This window comes from Maylandia zebra, linkage group LG13, assembly GCF_041146795.1.
Source record: "Maylandia zebra isolate NMK-2024a linkage group LG13, Mzebra_GT3a, whole genome shotgun sequence".
Classification (NCBI taxonomy): Eukaryota; Metazoa; Chordata; class Actinopteri; order Cichliformes; family Cichlidae; genus Maylandia; species Maylandia zebra.
The window spans coordinates 27,572,547-27,597,071 of record NC_135179.1 but is presented as its reverse complement, the minus strand read 5'-3'; the positions used below and the strand labels follow the sequence as shown (position 1 = coordinate 27,597,071).

The 24,525-nt window shown below is 42.7% G+C and overlaps 1 protein-coding gene across 1 annotated transcript in view; it reads left to right on the top strand.

The window, feature by feature from the left end:
- adgra1b (adhesion G protein-coupled receptor A1b) overlaps positions 1-24,525 on the top strand; it is a 185,362-nt gene that overhangs the window by 110,219 nt on the left and 50,618 nt on the right. The window contains exons 13-14 of the mRNA XM_004554556.5: positions 14,229-14,439; positions 14,980-15,188. Of these exons, the coding sequence (XP_004554613.2) occupies positions 14,229-14,439; positions 14,980-15,188 (420 nt within the window). The remainder of the gene's footprint in view (positions 1-14,228; positions 14,440-14,979; positions 15,189-24,525) is intronic.

The following is a 24,525-nucleotide window of genomic DNA, read 5'->3' as shown; positions in this document are numbered from 1 at the left end:
CCTGGGACTGAGGACAGAGGACTACATGGAAGGTTAGTTTGTTGTTTGGCTGTGGAGCTGTGGAATAGCTGCAGTTATTGCTACATCGTGTCAACAATACAATAATAATAATTCCTTTTGTGCATTATTTTTATGTTTTACAATAAAAACACAAATACTCGCCATCTGGTGTGCCAGTATAAACTATGTGGATTAAACACGTAAGGAAGAAACATTATTGCAGTTGAAGAGTACTGCTTTCTCTTAGCATTAGCACTGCAACTTGAGCTGATAGCTGATAGAGTTGTCCATTGTCTATCGCACAATCTCCAGACTGTTAGCTGAGCTGCTATACGTGGGTTCCGATAAAAAAAAGAGAGCTCTGGATATCACACAAAACCAGACAGCCTTCAGCTAAAACTTCAGTATATCTCTTAAGACTGCATGCATGTCTATACATGTCATTTTTAAATGTAAATTTTAGTTATTTAAATAAATAAGAGTATGCTACTGTACTTTATTTTTGGTATTTTACAGAGTAAAAAGTATTTTACACAGTAAAATACATGCAGATATTTAAGTCTTCTCTGAACTTCCTATTGGTTCTGTGGTTAAATGGATTTTGAGATCTTAACCTCAAAATATTGGCCATGCGGAATTAGATTTGATCGCCCAGTGCTTCATGCATTGTGCGGATGAATGGCAGTTTAATGGAGTAAAAATGGGACAAACTGCAGGTGCCACAGCACCTGACGATATGCACACACGCATGACTGCACACTCCGCATGCACGAAAGCATATCGCAAAGGTTGCCACACATTGCTTTCATTTCTCACATCACATGTTGCTGTCTGTCTTTTTTCTTCCTGACTCTCGCTCTCACTACTTAATCCTGGATGTGAGGCGAGAGGGTACCTGAGGTGCTTTAGCTGAGTGAAAATTACATTTACACTGACATGGAAAGGCAGGTCCATCCCTGGAGTGGAACTAACGTCTGGCTGGTGCTAGCCACCGTCGAGCATCCATTCTTATACAAAGCCCCCTGGAGGCTGCAGGTTTGCAGCTCACTTTTTTCAGGAGCTTGGTGGAGGGAGGTGTCACAGTCACCGCCAACATCTCAGTCAGCTGTTTTTTTTCATCATTTCACTAGCAGCCTTCCTATACTGAGTGGATGAGACAGAACCAATGTACCATCTGCACATTTTGCTCCGTGTCTGATTTGCATCTGATGAAACTAAACTGTCCCTTGACTCAGATTCTACTTCACGTGTGTAAGGATTAAGAGTCTTTCTAGCTGTGCACCTACATTGCATTGATTTGGATTATTACGTGTTAGGGAATAACAAAAACGACACACATGGTAAAATTTAAAAAATCCAAGAATAACTTGAAGAAAACAAACAGAGAGAATTTTCATTCATTCATTCATTCATTCATTCATTCATTTATTTGTTCATTTTCAGGCACAACAAATACCTATATTGAACATTATTATTATTAAATCCCACCCCTATACTCACTCATCAACAAAAAAAACAATAAACTTCCCACAGCTACGCCCATCATTGCATACAGACCCATCAACAGCCCCGGGCACATACAAGCATCTAAACGGCAGCTCGCAAACAACAATTAGAGCCTTCATAACTGAATACAGAATATATAAATTATAAATTGCATTACCACAGGTAACAGGCAGTAATAACTACAAGTAACAAACACACATACATATACATACATATATATCTACACACACATGTACATATATGTACATACTTTATTTTCAAAAAGCTGTAAACAATTTGGAAGTTATAGATTAATTTTGCAGAGAAGAGAAAAAAAGAATTAGATGACTGTTTCACTGAGTATCACCACCTTGAGAGAACATCTTAGTAATATTTTTTTCAAGAAAAAAAATAACATTGAATTATTTGCTATTGTTTCTAAAAAAAAAAAGTGAAAAATGTGAAAGATAAAAGTGATGAACAGCTACTAATGGATTTTGTATGAAGCTTTGCAAACTAAAGTACCCAATTTGAATAATGCTTGACTTATTTGAAAAGCAACAAAATAAATAAATAAATATAGTGATCTTGGAAACAATCTATATAAGTGTCCTGCATATTTTTTCAGTTGCTGCTGAAAAGTACGAATTGTTTTTTCCACTCTTCAAGGACATGAAAATGAGTTCTTAAAGTAATGCGACTTGAAGGGAGGAGCATTAAGCAGCAAGTCAAATTGCTTTTTAAATGAATTTCAGGGCAAAGAAAGGAGTAGATCTTTGCTTCCTCTTCATCACTGCCACAATGGTCAATTCTCTCTGGGTAATGACACCTTGATGATAGTACTAACTTCTCCTGATGAGACCAATGGAGACAGGCTTCCTGAAAAGCGACCAATTAGCTCCAACCCCTGAGATCCATGTAGCTTAGATGCTGTGACATGGCGATGGTAGCTGGGGGCATGTGGCAAGCTCCTTAGTCTGATGGAGTTAAACATGGCCAGCGGCGGTGACCCTGAGGTTAAAGGATCACAGACAAATAGCTAGATAGTGTCTCTCTCATGACAAATGGAACAGCACCAATGAGCTTATTCGTCCCCCTCCTCTCCCTCCACCATTACCACAGCTGATCCTACTTCAGCCTGGCACTTGCAAAGTAGAGGCAAGAGTCGTGCCTCTTCACAGAAATGCCACACTGTACATCTAGGCATACATTATGTTGTTTACTGTTGGTCCTGCAGGGTTCAAGGACCTCTCCCAATAAATTGCTCTCAAAAATCTCCTTCTTGACTTTTGTAAGATAGAAGTTTCACTTATCGTGAATGTCAGAATTTGATATCACTGTATGCATACACACGGGTGGGTGCATACACACAGCTAACTTTAGCTATGACAGAGTGTGGAGCTTTTGAAGAACTGCCACTTCCTCTGAGAAGAAGACCTGAGCTATAAATCATTTAGTGTGCTGTCCAATGTGGAACAGCTACAAAAATCAATCATACGCAATTGCTTCAAATCTCTGTCTTGGACTTTTTTAGAGGCTCTGCAGCTTGGACCAAGAGCTGCATTCTCAAACATATGTTAAAGAAGGCGATGAGACAAAGGTTAGCCGGTTGTTAACACCATTACATTGCTTGTTTCCTAATCAGGGTGAAAACAAATATCTGTGATGAATGACTTCTCTTCCCCTCCCGTCCTCATTCCCTGTCTCTCGGTGGTCAATGTGTACACTAAGTGGGATGGCTAATAAGTCCCCATTGGGCTGCATGGCTGGCTCCCAGCTAATCACTTTTTTAAACAGAATCTTCAAAGTGTGCCCTCTTGTCTGATGTTAATCTGGGCCAAGTGGAGGCTCTGTAGATTGATGGATGTAGGCAGTGGCTAGATTGGCTCACGTAAGCTCTGCTCCATCCAAATCATCAGTCTGCCCATTTGAATAATGCGCTATGGGTGACAATGTAAAAGTTCTAACATTGACATTATTATGTGCAGCCATTAATTTTAGATAGTGATGGTGGACTTGGGTCAATGACAAGGAAAATGTTGCATTTATTTTTAAATGAAGGGTGCGCATGGAGAAAATGTGTCTCATTTATTTGTTAACGACTTACAAGACCAGACTATGGCACTGATCAGACTATGTGTTGAGTATATACTGAGACTCCCAACAGTCCACTAACAAGAGCAAAATAAATGACTCCTGGGTGGGTTTTCTACACTGTGCAGTATTTTGTTATATGATCTGTTAACCTTTAAAGTAGTAGAGAATACGCCGTTAAGATTGCCTGTGTTTATTCAGTATGCTTACATGTTATATGACATAACAACAATTGTAAAAAAAAAAAAATGGCTTATTGGGGGAAGTGGGAGAAATATGATGACACCTTGAACTGTGCTGGCTCAGAGACCAGGACTCAAATCAGGTATTGTGGGTAGAGTTTAAGATGTTTCTTTTTTAAGTTCAACCACTGGCCTTTTTTTCTCTCCCCCACTTATAATTTCCTGTTTGCAGTTTCATAAAGGCCTCAACCCCACCAAAAAAAATATCACATGAAGTTTTTAAACTGCACTGTGTAGGCAGAGACAATTCCCTGGATGATTGTTTCCAAGTTGCGTAGCACCACTTCCATGACAACATGGATCAGGGCGTATTTTTCTGCAGTTGTGCTAAAGAGGCAGCTTACTGACACCAGCTTATTAGCCTTGTTTAACACATTAAATGGCTGATGAATTGAGTGCAGATCCCCGGGGATTTCGTTTGCTCAAATTAAGCTCCAATCATCTTTCTTTTTCTCATCTTACTATGAGATGGCGCTGGAGAATTTGCTGTCGGTCTTTTCGCTGAAATGGTGGACCTGATTGAGAAACAGAAGCTTTCATCTCCGCTTCTTGAGACATATATGAGTCAATTTGCTTTGGTTCCACTGCATCATGTAGGAGTGGGGGGGGAATGGAACAGTGGATGGACTGTCATTGATTACAGCATGGGGAGGGGGTCTGAACACCCAAAGTGAGCTGACTATGGTAATGCTTAAACAGATCGATTAAAGTGATGTGCATCTGAGGCACGAGTGCGCTTCAATAAATCCTCCTACCCTTGCTAAGAGTGTTGTGTTTTGGATTCTTCAGCGTGACCGAGACTGAGAGGCTTGTACAGCATAGCAAACAACATCTGTGAACAAAAATCAAAGTGTGCATAAAGACAAGCTACTGAAAATTGACTACTGCTTTGTATCATGTTAATTTAAAATATAAAGCAATAATGAACTATTATATTTAAATTAAAACTAAATAATTCAAGTTTAGACTTTGTCTGTTTGTTGAACTGAGTTTATTTGTTTGTCTCTAAACCAAAAACCTACCAAAAAGCATGAATACAGAAACTGGGCAATGTCATAGCCTGACCAGGTGTTCTCTTTTATTTGGGACTGCATAGTTTTGTTTTGTAATTTGTCTCCAATCTCACTTATAGAGAAAAAGTCCCACATTCTGATTGGCTCTATTTTAGAAACTTTTCAGAAGACAGAGACGCTGGTTAAGATTAGCCTTTTCAATAAAGCATATAGTTAGGGCTGCTGTTGTGATTTGGCACCATATGAATAAAACTGAATAGAAAATCAAATTGAATGGTTATCCATCTATGTGTTAGCCCCATACATGCCAACCCTCCCCATTTTTCCGGAAGAATCCCGAATTTCAGTGCCCCTCCCAAAAATCTCCTGGAGCCACCATTCTCCCAAATTTCTCCCAAATTCCACCCGGACAAAAAAATTGCTAAACCATCCTTAATTGGGCTGCCGTTTCCGGCCGGACAATAATAACCGCGACACCTCGAAGTCAAGCGCATGGATGCTACTGGCTACTGCCCCCCCGCCAAAACCCTCCCCCCCCCAAAAAAAACCAGCCCTTTTGAATGTCTCCCCAATTCTGAAGTGTCAAAGTTGGCAACTCAGGGCGTACCCCGCCTCTCGCCCTATGACAGTCGATCCAGGCTCCATCCAGCCCCTTTATACCACCTCTCAGCATTAGTAATAGCCTGGATTATCTCACACTATCATTCTCTTTGCTCCACGTTCAGTTTATTGGAAAAGATGTGCAGCTCACGAGCGTGTTTCACATCTTGGCTGACATATATCAGTTCCCATTCCAGACCTAATTTAAGACAAACAAGGTCAAGTCGACATTCTAAACAAGCCATTTTTAGTCTCTTTGTGCTGGTCTCCACAGCCCAAACACATTTCCCATCTGTTCACACAAAGCGGTTGCAGCTGTTGGATGGATTCCAAGTGTTTCTGTTGAGGGCTGGTCTTGTGGTTATCTAGGTAGCAAGTGAAATCCACTAACCTACTCTTAGAAGCCTCTGCAGAGAAGCAAGCTTCAAACATTTCAAAGCCCTGTCTTTTCAAAGGCATCTGCCTTAAGTTGTTGACATTTTATTTCAAACTATTGTTTGAAGAGACTCACCCTTTACTGACTTTAAAATGCGGAGGCTAGATTTTTAATAAAGTCAGTGTGAGTAAGCACAGTGGGCAGAAGCCGAGCAGGTTTGGTGACTATGCCTACTTTTTTCTTCTTTTTTTGGCTTTTTTTGATCTGTTGATTCTAAAGATATTTCTGTTACACTTCTCATCTGTATTTTCATGTTTGAGGCGTGAAGGTCTGCGCTTGCTTCGTGGCCGAACAATCACAGATCTTCGTGTAGTCTGTGAAAGTCTATCAGACACATGGAGACAAAAGGGACATAATAATAATGAATGTTTTTAAAAATCTGGCCAAGGGATTGAATTGGTGATTTTGACCAGTGAGTTCATCATCACCCTGGTGAGCCAAAAATGGCCATCAAAGCCATTACAGCTTTATTTGGTTCAGCTGAAGGATTAGTGGGAAGGGATTAATATGGTGCAAGAGGGCAAAAATATACAGCACTTTCCTTCCCCTCTTCCTCTGCTTTCATTTCCCTCCCAGATCTGTTAGATTTGCTGTGCTGATGCCCAGGAGCATTTTCCAGGAGAGGAGCTTAAATGCAAAATGAGAGAGTAGGTCATTAAAGACAATCGCATCTCAGGACAATTCCATTAGCTTTAAATACATTATGGCTAAATGAAACCTTTTGCATTTTTATATAATGCTGTGTTGATTAACGAAAATGGCTTAGTAAACCAACAGTTAATACCTTTTTTAACCACGCAGCACACCTGATTGCTCATAAATGTTATTATGGCATAAATGCTTTCATGAGGATTTGCCATTATGCATCCTTTGTCTTTACGTATTGAGCATTGAGCGAGCAATTTTATATCGTGTGTATATTTATAATGTACAGTTCACTGCCTTTATGCTTTGCCATTCAGCTGGAAGCAGTTGGATGGTTGCAATATCTACCACAGTCGCGGGACCACAGGAGCCCCAAAATGCTTTTTGGTTGCACATGAATGGATCCACTTGATCTCCAAAGCGTTATTTGTTCTATACAGCATGAGTTGTGTTTGCTGTGTGCAGATGGTGTTGACCTCTCTAGAATCTCACAACAGCTGGTGTGTGTAGGTGGGATCCAGGGAACCATAAGGCCCTGCACCCAACATCAGTGTAAGAGAAGTCCTAAAAGAGGCCAGTGCTACAGTGCGAGTGTTAAATTATGATTAATGAGCTCGCAGACCACTCCGTGTTGCATCACGCTCACAAGAAAATGGAATATTTAGACTTTCCTTGGGTTGATCAAATTACATGTAAAAAATTAATTGTGTCTGCTTTTTAAAAAAAGAAAATCTTTGAAATACGGTTCGTGTCTGCCGCCGCCGGTCAGAGGATGGTTAATCATGTTCCCCGAGCGGAGGTCTGGAAGTCAGAAATCCCACTCTACCATGTTGTACTCGAGTTTTGCTGATGAATGACCCCGGTTCCCCACCGTCATACATATTCATGCATACCCATGTTGATGTAAAGGCACTTAGCACATGAAGCACTAGCTAGCCCTCCACTCTGTGGAGGAAACTTGTTAATTCACGCAGACTAATAAGCAGGTTTCCATGGTGACAAGATCAGAAATGGGAGGAGGCTCTGTGTGCCATCATATCTTACTGGATATTGCTATCAACTAATACAAACTGTAGATCATGTCAGGGGAACATGATACATATTTTAAACTCGTGTGTCTACATAGGGATGTGTGCTAGCGTTACAGTGTTTGGATTCATGGTAGCATGAACATCAGTTGTGAAGGTTACACTTTCATTTTTCGTTTCATTATTTCATTCCAATTGATTTGCAGAGTTCACCTCAGTCCCACGAACTGCAAACTGTTTGACGACGTGCATTTATGCGATCAATACTTGGCCCTGGCTTGCCAAAGCTGAGAGTGTTGCCACATGTACAAAAAAAAAAAAATCATCAGATGGCAGGTGGAAAGTAATTGTATAATTCAATCTGTGAAGCGCACACACACCACTTCACATCCATTCCACCTGTGTGGCGGATCTTAAATTACAATCGAAAAAAGTCCCAAAGAGACTGCAATTGTTCTGCCCCCGTCTCTCCTCAAATGGAGATGTGCTTAATCATATTGTTCAAGTCAAATGCACCCTTTTCTGGGTAAATCTGCCTTTACAGCAGCAAGCTGCGACAATTGATATCACTGCAGCAATGTTGTTTCCAGGCTTCAGATGCAGCGTGCTTGAAATAAAGCTATCCGACAAGTGGAACAAAAGTGAGAAATCTATTAATGACTTCAAGCCTAAACATGACTTTAATTGTATAGCTGTCATGTCCTCTTTCACTGCTAGAGTGCTGACCTGGAATAAGTGAAAGTAAATCTGGAAAAGAGTATAAAGTCAGAGGTTGTACTTGTATTGAATTAAGGGGAACTCAGACATTTATCCACCGGGGCAGTCCGAACAGAGAGAGGACAGGACCCTTTGGCATAATCCAAAGTTATGAATCGGTTTCACCTCTCAGGCAGTGCTAGCACACCCACTTTGTGTGATCGCCAGCTGTTATTGCTACGCCGAGTGACCGACCATTAATCTTGTCTCTGTAACCAGCAGGTGAATCTAAGTCAAGAAACGAGAGCATAAGATACAGAAAGTGGTGACAGTAAAGCATGAGCCAGATCAACTTCAAGAGGACTTTATGTATGTGTGTGGCAGCGCTGTGGTGGAGGTAGCGGTGGTCTTTGTTCTTACAGCTTTCACCAGTAACTAAAGCTGTGGCAGTGACATTATTATTATTGTCCTTTTACCCATTGGAAACATAAACAACAGCACAGATCAGTTACTTTCAGCAGTTTTCATCACTTTTTAAAAATGTCCTACTTCATGCTAATACTTAAACGTGAGCTAGCTAGTGTTAGCTACCTTTTAGCATTTGAATCTCCATGACACACAGGGACGTTGTAATAAACTGAGAGTCAAGGCTCCTTACTGCCTCAATTAAGCATCACTCGGTGCTAACTAAGTGTACTGACCTCCTTCAGATAATGTTTAGAAAAGTTCAAGCCTGCAGAGCATGTATCAAAATGATGATATGGTACTGCAATTCTACCACTTCTTGCCTTTCAAAAACAGTAAACTTCACACAGCGCAGCGATTTGCTCAGTGCTGATGTTTGCAAAGCCGAGCTCTTTCAGTTAGTCTGACAGCTTCACACATGCAAGCGTCTCCAAGGAAAAAGGTGGTGATTGTTTGGGACTGTTCAGAGAAGTCCTTCTCATTGCTAACGCTGGTTTCAGTTTCACTAATTAGGCATTTTTCACAAAATCCAAAATTCTGATTTATGCAGTCCATTGCCTATCGCTTCTCTAGTTAAGGATATCATTTAAATGTATTGTGAGATAGTGAGACGGTGAGCATTGAACACAATGGCAAACTTGTCAGCAAGACACAGGCCGGTGCCAACCAAACTTGAGTTAAAGCAAATTCTAAATTTCAGCTTAATATTAAATTCAAGATTACTGTCAAGGCAAATAAGGAATTTATTATTTTAACAACCTGCTCCATAGAGGCAAAACTATATACTTTGGGTCTGAGCCTTCCAAAACTACAAGCCCTACAATAGCCATTTTATAGACTCCTTAAAGATTTGGAGCGATAGTCATTCCAATTTTAGACGTTTAAAACTAATTGGAGAAAGCAACAGAGTTAAACTTATTATCCACAATACTTGAATGAAAATCCTTTGCAGTCTGTGACTGCCTGGAGTCACCCATGGGCATCACAAAATACTGCGTTGCCTCCCTTGAGATGCTCTGTCTGGCTTTTACCTTCAGCCACTGCTTGTGTTCGCATGTTTTTGCATTCAGTTGTGTCTTCAGTGAATAAAATGCATTCTCAGTTGAGGTCAGTTGAGGACTTGGCCATTTGAGAACATTCTCAAATTCTTTTTTAGGCCTTTGTTGTTTAATTTTAAAAGCAAACATTGTAGTTTTGGCGACTCCTAAAGGTTCTATCGTCTCGCTGTTAGGTTTCTCGTGCATCCACAACACTTCAGATCACATATCAAGGGTTCCTGTCAAATACTACCAATGCAAATTCAATACTTGGAATGAACTCCATACCTTTTATCGCCTTTAATTTTTCAAGAAACACTCAGGAAACAGCAGAACCTGGCTGTCAGCTCTCAAAAGTAAGAGCATATTTTTGTTAAAACCCTTAAAATTAAATTAAAGGTGAAAGTCTAGCTTCATTCCCATCCTGATTGCTTCATTTCAAATCTTTTGTGCTGAGCAGAGACAAAATTACACAAAGTGCCACTGTCCAAATATTTATGGTACCGACTGTAGATGGGAGATGAGTCAGAGCAATGAATAATTCTTTTTTCTTAGTGTGTGCAAATTGCTTCTTATCATTGTGGTAGTGCATAAAAATGTTTTCTTTCAAAAGGCACACTGTAGTGAGTCACAGTTATCTTTGCTTTCACTAATAATGGGCATGTAGGCTACGCTGACGTGGCAGTGACTGACTAATGCGACAAACTCTTACTGACCAGTGAAATTCAAATATTTGCATTAAAGCACTATGATGGAAATGTGAATTCCCCTTTTAAGGTTCTTTTATGGCTCTTTATCAGTCACCTCGCAGCAAATTCATGAGTTTTATCCACCACATACTCATTAATTAATCTGTAATCCGAAACGGCCTTTCAGTCAGACAGTATTGTCCATCTGCTGCGGCCTCTTGAATGTTTTTGTTATGCCACTACACTGTGATGTGACAGTTTGAGTCAGAGCTGACTGAGGAGAGCGTGGCTGACAGCTGAAGCACAGCTCAGCCTCTCCAAAGACGCTGATTTCCTGCTTCATATCTGCTCAAATGCCCCCACCCAACCAACTAACCAACACAACACGACGACGCCACACAACTCATGTAGGGGGGGAAACAGATTCCTGTTGGCATGGCAACCGTGTGGGATTGTGTTTAATTTGTCTTGATAGGTAACGCTAACAACGCCACGGCGTAAAATTGCTCAAGAGCAAAACGCATTTGAATCTCGCGAGCAGCAGTCATTTGCTGTAGAGCCGTGTTTCCTTTTATTTGTATTTTCGGTGTCAGGAGATACAAGTGTGTTCAAATATTGAATAAGCTCTGGCAGCATCCTGTGTACAAGCTTTTTGTTTAAAGAGAAAAAAAAATGTTTCTGAGCAAACTGTGATTTATTTTCAGAATCACTCTAAAACATAAGGGGTAGAAACAATCCCCCTGAAGTCTCCTGATGTCTACCTATTTGTCATGGACACTGCGCCTTTGACCACGTCTGTGCTGACTGGACTGCCAATGATTATGAGAAAAAAAAAGAAACAGAAAAATTATGCAAGTCTCCCATCGTGCTTGTCAGCAGTTCTTCTTGGCTGAAGGCGAGCTCAGCAAGCTGCCCTTTGAGCTAAATCCATTCCATTCATACTTAATTTTCAAGTTTCCGCCCGCGCAAATAAATAGCTGTATCGCTCCCACAGATATATCTACAAAGGCACAGAGCTGTGGCTCTTTCTAATTTTGGATCGCACACTAAAGTGGCTCTCCTAATTTTCCACCTCTTTTGTCTAAATAGCAATCGCTCCTGTAAAGTCAGGAATCTGTGTTTAAGCACGATGTTTATGCTGTGATTTGGTGGCCACCCCAGGTCAAACGCCGCTGTTGTGTTTTGCCCAGCAGGCTGTTTTGCAGCTTGGTGGTTCCATCAAGCAGGGCTGTGCATCAAGGAGCAGGCAGGAGGAGGCTGGAGGGAGGGAGGTGGACGAGCAAGGAACAGCTTGAAATAGGAGGTGACTGCTGACATTCACCTAACTGCCCTCTATAAGGAAGAGAATAAAAGAATAAGCAGGGGGAAGGCTAGAATGAGAGATGGAGGGGAGCGTGTGATTATGGTTACTAAGACTACAGCATGCTGCCCTGTTAAAAAAGGGAGGGGCTTGGAGGAAGGTCAGGCAGCTGAGGTACAACCAGCTAAATCAACTCTGAAGTGTGAGGTCCCTGGTGGCATTGGGGTTGAGGAAATGTAGCTGTTTAGGTTGCTCAGGAGGAACATAGATTGTTGCTGAGAATGGGACCTTACGCACGCCATGGCTTATGGCGCACACACACACCCCGGGCTGTAAATCACTTTGATACGCCACATAAAAAGGGATAACAGATGTAGGAAGAGATGCAGAGACAAGTATACGAGATAAGGTTTCTTTTTTGAATTTTTGCGATTTGAAAACATTTCCCCTGGGGATGATGGGTCACTCGGAATCTGTGCTCACTGCATTCGAATAGCATGCCAGGGCCTGTGTTTAACACCACCTAGATCGTCACCTAGGCTGAAATCCTCCCTGACTCCATCCCTGATGTCTGTATCCTGTGACGTCTTGGAAACAGACTGCCAAGCTTGAGCTGCTCACAGAAAGGAAATGATGCAACATAAATTTCAAGGCAAAGATCCTCTGTCTTTCTTGCTCTCCCTCCACACACACATGCATACACACCCTGCAGGGTGAAAATCAACACCTTTTCAAGAGTGAGTCAATGCAGAAACAAATAGCTAACAAAGCTGATGCTGCCGTGGTGTCTCGGACGTAAAAAGAACTGTGCTTAAGCACACAGCTGCTCTTTGGCACCCGTGTATATTTATTTTCTAGGATACAGAAGGAACCAGGACGATCAGGACAAAGCAGAATAAAAGGCTGGACAAACGCCACGGTTACTGTAATCAACATAATACTGGACAAGGAAGCTCTTGATTAACTCGATTAAGAAATTTGGCTATCTTCCTCCTCGGCATTGATTGGGCTGAACATCTGACTAAGCAGCTACCCATTAACTGTAAGGGCACTTTCCGTGCATCCACATTCATCTCTGGCAGGAAGCTTCCCTCCCCTTTAGGTTCAAAGTGCTGATCCTCTCACGCCAGGGAGGGTGAAGCGATTGAAAGCTGATTAAAAACAGACTGCATTCGGAAAGCAAGCCGCAAGCAAGATGCCGTCATTATGCCTATTATGAAGGGGTATCATCAGCAGCCTTGTCATTAGCATCATTCTCCATCAGGGATGAATCAATGTGCGGGGTCAGTCATTTTGCTTCTTCCGAGAAATCTGTTCATGGCGCGCAAATTCTGTTAATAACCCAAGGTGCTGGCTTCATTTGAAAGAACATTTTCTGTTCTAATCACTTCTTCACAACAACAACAACAAAGATGTCAGCTTGTTTAATCGCTGCTTCACACTCTGATGAAGGTCCCTGACTAGAGAATTATCACTTTTCTGAATAAAATCACAGCTCAGATAATGTCAGCAGAAAGCCTTTTCTTTTTAAACACGCGTTTGCTTAACTTTCCAAGCACGCCACACTTCCCTCCGCTGTATTTGTGCATGGCATGTGGAATTCATGAGCTGATGCAGATATATCAGTTGCACAGAGTTAAGTGTGTGTGGCCACACATGCTGACAGTGGCACTTTGGAAGCCTTTTTTTCTGATTAAACTTGCTCTTTGGCAGCCTAAGTGCTGCCTGTCCTGTCCTAAATGCAGTCACTCACTGGTCCACACACCCTTGAGCAACATTTCTGTCCACCAGGATGTCAAGTTACTAAATCGTGAGCTTTGCCAAAGTTCCCGAAGCTGTAATCATGCCGCTCTTGTGGGGCTGCTGGATCTTGATTGTAGCTCAGACTTTCTTGGACAGTATGGGCTACTTAGTTATTTGGTCAGAATATAAAATGATCTGCTTCAGGTCATAACAAATCAGAGGGAGTGTGGATCTTGAATGCAACTCTGGTGGGGATTTTTTATTTTACAGGCAGGTTTACATTACAGTTTGGATTTACTTCTGCTTAAAGATGGCGAGAGTCTTCACTTTGGCATTCCCAAGCTGTGCCCCCCCCCCCCCCAAAAAAAAAAAAAAAAGAAATCTTGCCAGGGATGTTATTTGTGTTCTTTGGTGTTTACAGTTGCTAAAAAGAAGATAAAGTCAGACCGGTTGTCTCTTTAAATCAAGCTGCAGTGTTGATGTGCCCTCAAGCTGAAATGGTAAGAACCATTTCCACCTCTGCGGCAGGGAGCTTGACCAAATAGGCGCACTAGAGCGCTTCAAACGTGATTCTCATTCCCTTGGTCACTTTTGGTCTATGGTCGCCTCCACTCCCGGAGAGGAAAGGATTTTTTTTTCAGTTTTTTCTTCTTCTTTCTTTTTTTTAACAGAGTTTTTTTCCCACAGCGCATCACCGACACATTATTTAATTTTTATTTTCTTCTCTCTCTCTTTCTTTTTTGTTCCATCCGCAGAACTCAGTGGCAGTCGCCTCAATCCATTTACCGCTGGCTGGTACGCCTATCTCTTCCTCGCCGTTGCAATCTGTTGATAACTCCACTTGCAAGCTGCAGTTTATTGTGTTTCGCAATGGGAAACTCTTCCCTTGCACCGGCAATTCGTCAAATCTCGCAGACGACGGGAAGCGTAGGAGCGTTTCAACACCAGTTGCTTTCACCAAATTAGGTAAGAGGAAATCCATTTTTATCATCATGCCTGTGATGTCAACGCCGTGCTGTATTTGCCGACACGGACATGCTTTACACACGCACACACACGCGGACATAGCCGTAGTCCATCAGTTTGCTCTGCGCAACATGTTGACACACCGCTCCTGTGCGTATTCCCGGAATAAATGAAAGAACTCTGTTGCGGTTTCATTTACTCTGATTAAAGAGAGCAGCGCGTGCTTCAGATCACCCTGCACACTCCGCTGCTGCATCATGTCCGAAAACACACCATGTTTTAGCAAAAATATGATTATTTTTTGGTTCGATTTGAAATGAAAGTTAACTGCAACACTTCACACACCAGTCTATCACCTGCAGTCAGCTGTCTGACACTTGTCTAGCCTGTGTCCATGTGTGTGTGTGTGTATAGCGGTGGGGGGGGGGGGGGGGGGGGGGGGGGGGGGTTCGTCCTCTCATGCCCATGCTTTTTTTGTGCCACAGCACTTACAGACTTTCCACATGATTTCCTTTACTGAATGTGTTGCTTTCCTTGCAGATGGGTGCAGCCTCGGGAGCGCCGTGCACTCTGTTACTATTGCTCTGAGGCACTTCGCGCTGGGTGTAGACCCCACCGCAGCCTATTGGGATTTTGACCTGCTGGATGGACACGGTGGCTGGAGGGCAGAGGGCTGCCACATAACAGGCTCCGGGGGCAACACGACCACCATTCATTGCACCCACCATAATAACTTTGCTGTGCTAATGGTGAGTAGTCTCCTGTGTGGTACCGGTGTCATTCATTTTTCTTTTTTTTTTTTTTACCATGACCCCCCTCCCCCCAACCACTACATAAATGCTTCCTCCACTGCTTAAGGCCTGTTATGGATCAAATGCATCTGTTTTCACCGTGGAATAGGCTGGAGTCACGTGTTTTAAGAAGGGACCTTTAAACGCTTCCTTTTATTGTTGCTCCTCTTCAGCAGAGGGAAAAGGATTTGTCAAATGCGTTACGGGGATTTATTGGCTTTGGAGTATGCGCTATGCTAAAAAAAAAAAAAAAGAAAAGAAAAAGAAAAAAAGAAAAGAAAAAGAAAAAAGAAAAAAGAAAAAAAGAAAAGAAAAATTCTCCCCCCCACCCCACCCCCCCCCACCCCGTATCCTGGAAAGTTGCGGGTGTTGTATAGTCTGCCACCTTTTTTCCAAAAAGCAGCACAGCAGCTGAAATAGAAGCGATGCTCAAGAGAAGGAGCGCCTTGTCAGGAGCTATTCGCCTCCGAGCGCAAGTGGTGTGCTAATTGGTTGCAACCATCGCAGAGAGAAAAAAAAAGAAAGAAAAAAAAGAAAAGAAATGTTGGACTGCAAAGCGTAGGATCGTTCATCTGTGTCGCTCAAGTTGGTCTAGACGCCGACGAGATGCCTTCTTCCGACGACGTCCCTCTGTTCGAATTGATTTCATGAGGATAATACCAAAAGCGCAATGGCATCGCATCGCCCAGTCGCTCCATAGAGCTGCTGCGCCTGGTCCGCTTTTTTGGATGAAAAGAAATCCTCCGGATGTTTACCGAAGAGTGGCATTCGTTAGACTGGGAGGTCAGTCCTCGGCAGAGCATGAAAAGTGTTGTGCTTGAGATGTCGGTGCTTTTCCGAGTTGCTTCTTTTTTTGTCTTTCCTTTTATCTGCATATTTTATGAAGCCGCTGTTCAATTTGGTTGTTGTTCCGAGTGTGGAAATGAGCTGGATCGAGGATGGAGGAGAAAAAAGGAAGAAGAAGAAAAAACAGCCGCATAGGAATGGGGGGGAAAAGAGTGGGGCACGAGGGGAAAAGCGGCACATAAAAACGGCATGGGGTGGTGGTGGTGGAGAAGGGGTGGGGGTGTTGCTCGAGGGGGGGAGTGGGGTGTCTGTGGAGAACACTGAGCTGTTGTCAGATGGAGAGCAGATGTCAGATTGTCATTGCACATGTATTCTCTATCAAACGCGAGGCTTGGGCAGGCGCACCGTCAGTGGGCACCTTGTGACTGTCAGAATAAACGCTAGATCGGCATTTTTATTATTATTTCTATTTTTGCTCAAATTTCCCGGCTGCAGATGAATGATTTGAACTTCAAGACACGTATGATAAGTAGCAGGTAGTCATAGCGATGGTAGAAAGCCGTGACGGGAATGTCCACATCGTGGTCTAATGTGAGCTTTCGCGCCGGGGATTGCGCGTCTAATAATGCAGTCACCACACCCGCCTGCTCTCTGCAGTGCCCAAGAAAGAAGGACCTTTTATTTACGGACTTGTGACATCATTCTCCTGATGGTCTCATCTAAAATACTGTACTATTGCAACAGGGATATTTATAGCCCAGGGTGGCTTCTGCAAGTACTAAACCTGTTGCATAATCTTTTGCATGTCAATCTGAGGGGAATTGCCAATTACAGCCCGACTGCAAGTTGACCATTTTTAATTTACAGTATTCACAAGGGGGGGGGGGGGGGCTCCATCGGTGAAACCACCGTTTGTGACTAATGCAGTAAAAGCACAGCGACCAGCTTAAGCTCAGCTCTTGCTTTTGGTGTTCTAAAGCAAAATCAGAGTAACAAGTTGAGCAGAGTTCCACATTTCAGCTGCTGTGGGTGAAGTTAAACAAGGTGACCGTGATGTGTTTTTTATTCCCTGGGTGTCAAGTCATGGCTTAGCCATCATGCTGGTGTCTTGCATAGCTGTATCACCTCCCTTACATCTGACCCCGAAATGCTTTTATATCAACTGTCTGCAGTGTGCAGTTGAAGTGTCTGTCAGAGTTAGCAAAGAACATGCAGGGTGGGTGGATGTTGGACATTGAAATATCCCATTCCTGTTGATCTTGACTTTTTCTTTTCCATTGAGTTCTTACTGTGTCTGTGTGTGGAGATGATTAGTCTACAAATAGCATGGCAGCCTAATACAATTGTCCCTGGGCACTGATGTTTGGAATATAAAAAGCACTCTAATGAGAATCTTTTTGACTTGGCTCAGAAGGAATTACACGGTAGAGAATATCCTCCCCTGGCTTTGTGATCAGAATGCCAAAGACATGACTTTTGGACAGTGTGGAAAACCTCAACTGCAAGAGCCTCTGAGCTTTTGTTTGGGGAAATATTACACTCCTCCTTGCAATGGATTTTGAAAATTTGGTGTAGGTGTAACAAATGCCTTACTTTTTCTCTTTTTTTGACATTGGAAGGCAGGCGGCGCTGACCTGTTACATTCCAACTAGTGATACAAGTTGTTTCAGATGTGGGTCAGGTATAAAAAAGACAGTCTCCCTCTATTTTGGATTTTTTTTTTCTTTCTCTCTTTCCTGCACTGGGCTGAACATGAAGCTGTTACAATGCAGCCGTTACAGATTTCAGCACCGGGGACAGTTCCCATGCATTTCTCTGTCTCCCTCCTTCTGTCCCGCCTCCTCCTCTTGCACCCCCCCCCCCCCCTTCCCCTCCCCCATCTGCCTCCTGCAAGCCTGTGTCTATCTGACTGAAGGGAGGGCTGACTCACTCGTTTACAGCAATGCAGCCTCATCATCAGTCTTCATCACAGTGACAAGCCTCAACCCCACATTCCCAGCAACCTTTTAACCCCTTCTACCAGACACACCCCTCTTCTGTAACCACGCTGAGTATGGTGTGCTGTCTCGGAGGTAGCAGGATTCATTTATTTATGCATGTATTTCCTGAGGAGATAATGTCGATGAAGGAGTTCATGCATTTTACTGCTGCAGCGGTCCAGACTGTTTAATATGCAGGAGCAGACCTTTAGAACGAAAGAGAGACATGGTGTGGGTGGCTGGCTTTTGTAAGTATCCAATCATAACAAAGGGCCCAAGGCCGAGGTCCAATAAGGGAAGAGCTGTTTAGAGATATATCCCCATGCACTGTAAACAATATAACGAATATGTTAAGGGAAGTGGATTCCTATAGAGTGGTGGATCCTCTGTTTTATCCTCAATCGAAACAGGAGACCTGTTGGTTAAACACGGCAGAGTCATACAGTGTAAGGGTAAGTTTGTAGTACTGTTTAGTGTTTGCAGATGATGGCTTTAATGAGAAGATGATGACAGATGAAAGAGTCATGGTAGGCTGATTGTTTAGATCCTTTAGTTACAATACAATCCACCAAGTGCAGAATTTAGCATTAAAGCCCAAACAGTATCGGTGGGTGATATTAACAGCTTTTTAAGAATGAGAAGCAAAAGAAATTGACCAATGAAAGATTTGACAGATTGGCCGTGTTGTAGGCAGATCATGGATCTGGATGGAAAGCCATCCAGCTTTAATGTCAGTTACTCATATTGCTAAAAAAAAAGTTTGATACATTGGCAGGTCAGAAGCAGAGAATCTGGGTACCAGGAATACCATGAACTAACATAATGAGATAAAAGTTTAAACTTAACCTAAGACACAGAGAACAACCGCTAACAAAATAAAACAGGAAAAAAGACAGAAGGGAACGGGAGAACCCAGACCAACTGGACAGAGGAGATGCTAAAGGACAAAGTCATAGAAGCGAGACAAGAGTGGGACAGAACACGAAAGGCAACTGACTAAATACTGTTTAACCAAGATACACAAGAGACTGCTGGAAGATATAAATGATCTTGTATTGTGTAGGCAAAATCTACACAATACAAGCTATGTTACATAAAAAGGGAACAAAATTCAAACACAAGTGATTCTCAAATCCAAAAGGAATCACCATCCCACAAAAACTCAAAACCATGGGTCCAAGGCTGAGGCACCGTTAAACTGTTAATACATCACTGTGACAGCAGCCGACTGAGGGAAAGCAAGTTTCAACTATTTTCTGTTATACAGAATTTGGCATTTTAGATCAGTGTTTCCCACAGTGGAGTAACAAAGGTCATGAGTTGTAAGGAACTGCTTTTACACACAGGGTTACGAGTAAACAGTAAAAGCCTAGAAACACTGCTTTAATCTCTGATGATGGCATGTTGCGTTAATGAACTTGTATTTTTAATTCACTAGCTGGGCCCACATCCTCATTTAAGTTTGACAGCGTTTTAGTAGGTAAAAGTGAATGCTTTGACATGAATTGAGCTGCGGTTTGGGGAAGACCTCGAAGAGGACTGGCGATGGCTCCCAGGCTTGGCAGATGCCCACGTACTAAATAGAAGTGAAGAAGTTGAAGAATGGAGAGGAAGAAGGGAGGGAGGGTGGGGCACGTAAACGAGAATCCCATTAGTGCGCACAAAGTGCGCTGAAATATTTTAAATATCCTTAGTCAGTGGTTGGCAGATTAGCTGATCTCAGTGCCAGCCCATGTCACCAGCCTGTTTCAAGGTTTCAAGGTTCTTTATTTGTCACATGCATAGTTATACAAGTATAACACACAGTGAAATGTAAAACATTTGACATTATATAAAAAACATTATGTATATATATAGTATATATACTGGGTGAATGTGCAGTAGTAGCAGCAAGCAGGTGAATTCTGTACATTAATATGAATAGATATCTGACTATTTTACAGGATAGACAATATAAACATATTTAAAATTAAAGGAATTGAAATGTACATTGTGCCTTGGTTTAGTGTCTGGAAGAGTCCTGTCTCAGTCAATTATAGATGATGTGAGAGGGCGGGTGTGTGTGTTTAGGGCACGGATGGCTTGGGGATAGAAGCTCCTCTTGAGTCTCTCTGTCCTTGCCCGGATGATGCGGAACCTTCTACCAGATTGCAGAAGTTGGAACAGTTTGTTGCCAGGATGGGACGGGTCCTTCAGTATCTGCGCTGCTCTAGTCCGGCATCTCCTGGTGTAGGTGTCCTGAAGCGGGGGGAGAGCAATCCTGCAGCAGCGTTCTGCTGTACGGATCACTCTCTGGAGAGCTTTTTGGTCCTTCACACAGCTGTTCCCGAACCACGATGTCATGTTCTGTGTGAGGATGCTCTCCACAGCACCTGTATAGAAAATCCTGAGGATCTTTGGAGAGACCCTGAACTTCCTCAGTTGTCGTAGGTGATACAGGCGCTGCCTAGCCTTTTTGGTCTGGACCTGAATGTGGGCAGCCCATGTCAGGTCTGAGGAGATGTGGACACCAAGATACTTGAAGGACTGCACCCTCTCCACTGGAGCTCCATTGATGATGATGGGCTTGTAGTCTCTGTGCTGACCCCTTCTGAAGTCCACCACCAGCTCCTTGGTCTTGCTGACGTTCAGCTGGAGGTGGTTGTCCTGGCACCACGATGCCAGATTCTTCACTTCATCCATGTAGCTCAGCTGATCTCCTTATACACATTCAAAATGGTAAAGCTGTTTTAGCATTAGCCTGCTTACAGTTTCTGCTGCATCTGCAGACTACTTTGCAACCCACCTCCATTCCAACTCCTTTAATGCTGTGTCTGAACTGTAATGGACCATAGACTGAGATTTATTGTGTCATTCTAGCCTGAGTACCTCCTGTTTTAGGACACTTGCATAGATACTTTCAAAATGACCAAACAAACCATGATTCACTTGGCTGCTCCGCCTCCACCTTGAACCAAACCAGCCAAGACAGGATCCCATCTAGATAAATTAACTCTCACAGGCTGAGCCTTCTGCAAGCCCGATACTGCTGTGACATTACTGCTGACATCTGGTGCTGACCACCAGGTCCTGTCTCCTATAGAGAGGAAGAAAATATCTGTAGGGCACAATGTCCCTAAGAATCCATCCATTCATTGTCTTATCCTTATCCTAGGTGGAATAATCCGGCTGCATTTCTCAAATATTAGATCAGATCATTGCATCAGCTTTGATTCATAAGATTCATTCAGAAATGTGTACTGCCACCTGGATCACGATCGTTGTCTCTTAAAGGAAATAAAGGATGAAGTTAAAAGGAGGGAATAGGAGCGATACATTCAGAAATCCTTCTGCCCTTCTGCTTCATCTTAAAGATGCCAACTGGCTGTGTTCTAGAAAACATCATCAAAAGGGAGTTGTTTATTCAAATTCAATCCACATTTGGTGTTTTCGTCTTTGGCAATAATGGCTAATGCACACAGAGTGTAAGTTGTGCTGGATACGTGTTGCTAATTGAAAATAACCTCCCGGCAACTTTCAGATCCTCTGTAGTTCAGAAACACTGTTTTCTTGTTCTCAGTCTGTTTTGTTTTTTTGTTTTTTTAAGTTATGTGTCCTCATTAGTCCTTTGTCCACATCTGTGCTCAAGGCAGACATAATGAGACAACAAGCCAGCTTTCATTGTTCGCCCACAAGCGAGACCCAGCTCCTGCTTCCCTCGACTTTATCCTCACACCCTGGACTTTTCTATCTCCGAGACGTGTTCATGCTAAAGGAACTTTGCTGTGTGTGTTTTAGGTGATGAAGGGATTTACAGTGGTAACGATGATGACCTGTTTAGATATGCAACCATGTCTCACAGCACTATGTTGATATTTTCTGTTGATAGGCATTGTTGTGGGAGGGGAAGAGGGATGATAGGCTATGATATCTACAGAGGGAAAGGGTGGCGATGCCTTGTGATGGTGTGTTAGATGACAGTGGATTGAAAAAAAGGTTTGTTTTGAGAAAACAGGCCACTTGACAATATACACTTTTTAATACGTACAATAGCCATGAACTAAATATCTCAAGTGCCTTAACTGTGGTTTTCAATTAGGCTATGTTGACATTCTTGTTGGGAGTTAAAGGAGAAGAAAAACACTTTTCTGGTCAGACACAGCTAAAATGTGGTTATCAAGTATTTAAGCTTAAATGATATACAATGTGTTAATTTGTGTCCTTAAGGTCCCTTTCATAACTGGCACTAATTTGTTAACTAACTTGTTTCCTTGGTGATCTGATCACAAGCAGACTCCTCTAAGTACCAATGCGCCAATGACACACAGAGGACACGCTGAGCTCAGACCACATTCGGAGGAAGTTTGGGCAACATATGGCCAATTCTTCTAGCAGTTTGCATGCGAATGAGTCCTTGACCACACAAAAGGATCACCCACTCAACTGATGTGCTTCTTGCTGTGGAAAAACAACAACACGTTTTGTTGATCGCTATAACAGGTTCAGTACGGACAACTATTATTAGTCATTTGTTTTACATGAATCTCATGGCCGATTGCGCAGCTAAAAATTAAGCCCTGTTAATCATGGTTTGTGTTGACTCGTGATAACTCCAGGTGACAGGACATGAAGCCTGCTGAGCTGTGCCTGTAGTGCTGTTGTTGTCCTGCACATTGGGATTTGGGGTCGGCAAAAGAAAATAATGCATTTGCTATTTAACAGGATAAGATCTCATCACAATTGGCCACTTGAGACACATACGGAGACCGACATACACTATATTGCCAAAGTATTTGCTCGTCTGCCTTCGCAGACATATAAACTGAAGTGACATGCCATTCTTAATCCACCCTTTCCAGTTATAACAGCTTTAACTCTTCTGGGAAGGCTTTCCACAAGATTTAGGAGCGTGTTTATAGGATTTTTTTTACCATTCTTCCAGAAGTGTATTTGTGAGGTCAGACAGTGATGTTGGACGAAAAGGCCACCGTCTCCGCTCTAATTCATCAAGCATTAAGGGTTCTTTTCACTGGAACTAAGGGGCCTGAAAAACAAACCCATGCAATAACCCCCTTCCACCAAACTTTACATTTGGCACAGTGTACTCAGACAAGTACCGTTTTCCTAGCAACCGCCAAACTCAGACTTATCCATCGGATGCAGCCGCTTGGACATGGAAACCCATTCCATGAAACTCTCCATGCACTGTTCTTGAGCTAATCTGAAGGCCACATCAAGTTTGAAGGTCTGTGGCAATTGATTCTGCAGAAAGTTGGCGACATCTGCACGCTGCGTGCCTCACCATCCACTGACCCCACTCTGTGGTATTACGTGGTCAACCACTTCATGGCTGAGTTGCTGTTGTTCCCTGTGCTTTCACTTTGTTATAATACCACTAACAGTTGCCTGCTGAATATTTAGTAGCGAGGATTTTTCATGACTGGACTTGTTGCACAGGTGGCATCTTATCATAGTATATAAAGAATATAAAATATGATTCTACGAGCATGCAGTAGGCTGCACATAACCTGCTTAATGTGTGTTTGTGCTTCGCCGTAATTATACAGCTTAGGCTAATTCTTTGAGTAAATGCTAATTATTTGCAGCTCACTACGCATCGTCTACCTTTCACCCTTCACCTCACTTACGCTTGTTCCAAACATGGCAGCTGGCAGACCAACTCTAATCCGCCTCATTCTGAGGAGAGGCAACCATGCAGCTTCCTCACGGGCGGCTGGCTTAACCAGCTACGCTGAGGCTCGGGTTTGTGCTACACTCTGTGAACTTACTGCACTTACAGTCGAGTTTGGCTTAACTTAATATTTAATAAATGCACTCGTGTTCCATTTGAAAGCATTAACTTAAATTTGATGTCGGGCACGGTTACTTTAACACATGAGGTTTGCTGTTTGTGTGTGTGTCTGTGTGTGCATCACTGCAGACTTTCTTTCTGTTGCTTCTGTTCTGATTTAAACTCTCTGTGTTTGCTGACTTGCTTTGGTGTGAAATGGGAAAAAAAAAAGGGGGGGGGGGGGCAGCCCACCTCCACTCCCACAGCAGATTGCTGCTTGCCAATAAGCTGACATGTAATGCAGATTGTTTTCTTCCTGACTAATGAGTTCAGAGCTCACAGACCACCATTTATCTCAGACATGCTCTGGCATTTATACAGTAAGCCAATACTTGGCACTTTTTTTCCTTTTTAATGTGTGGCGCTCTGTATCGGACACTCTGTTTTTAATGCAGTGTGCCCCTCCTTTAGCCTGTATACAAATTGCATTGCTTTAACCTATTGTTATTCAAATTATGTATGCTCCTCAACCACAGTGTATGAAAGATTATAATAGTGCTTCTGGCAGCAGAAAGGATTCTTGCACTTAATGTGTGCGCACGTCCGTTGTGTGCTAAGAAAGCTAATGGGATATTTGGTGGTCTCACTGTTTTGATGACGTTTATATGCAGTTACTGATTAACTGGCAGCCAAAACGGTGCTCAGAGTTTTACACACGGGTAAACTCGCTCGCTTGAAATATGAAACTGTCCTTGCTGAC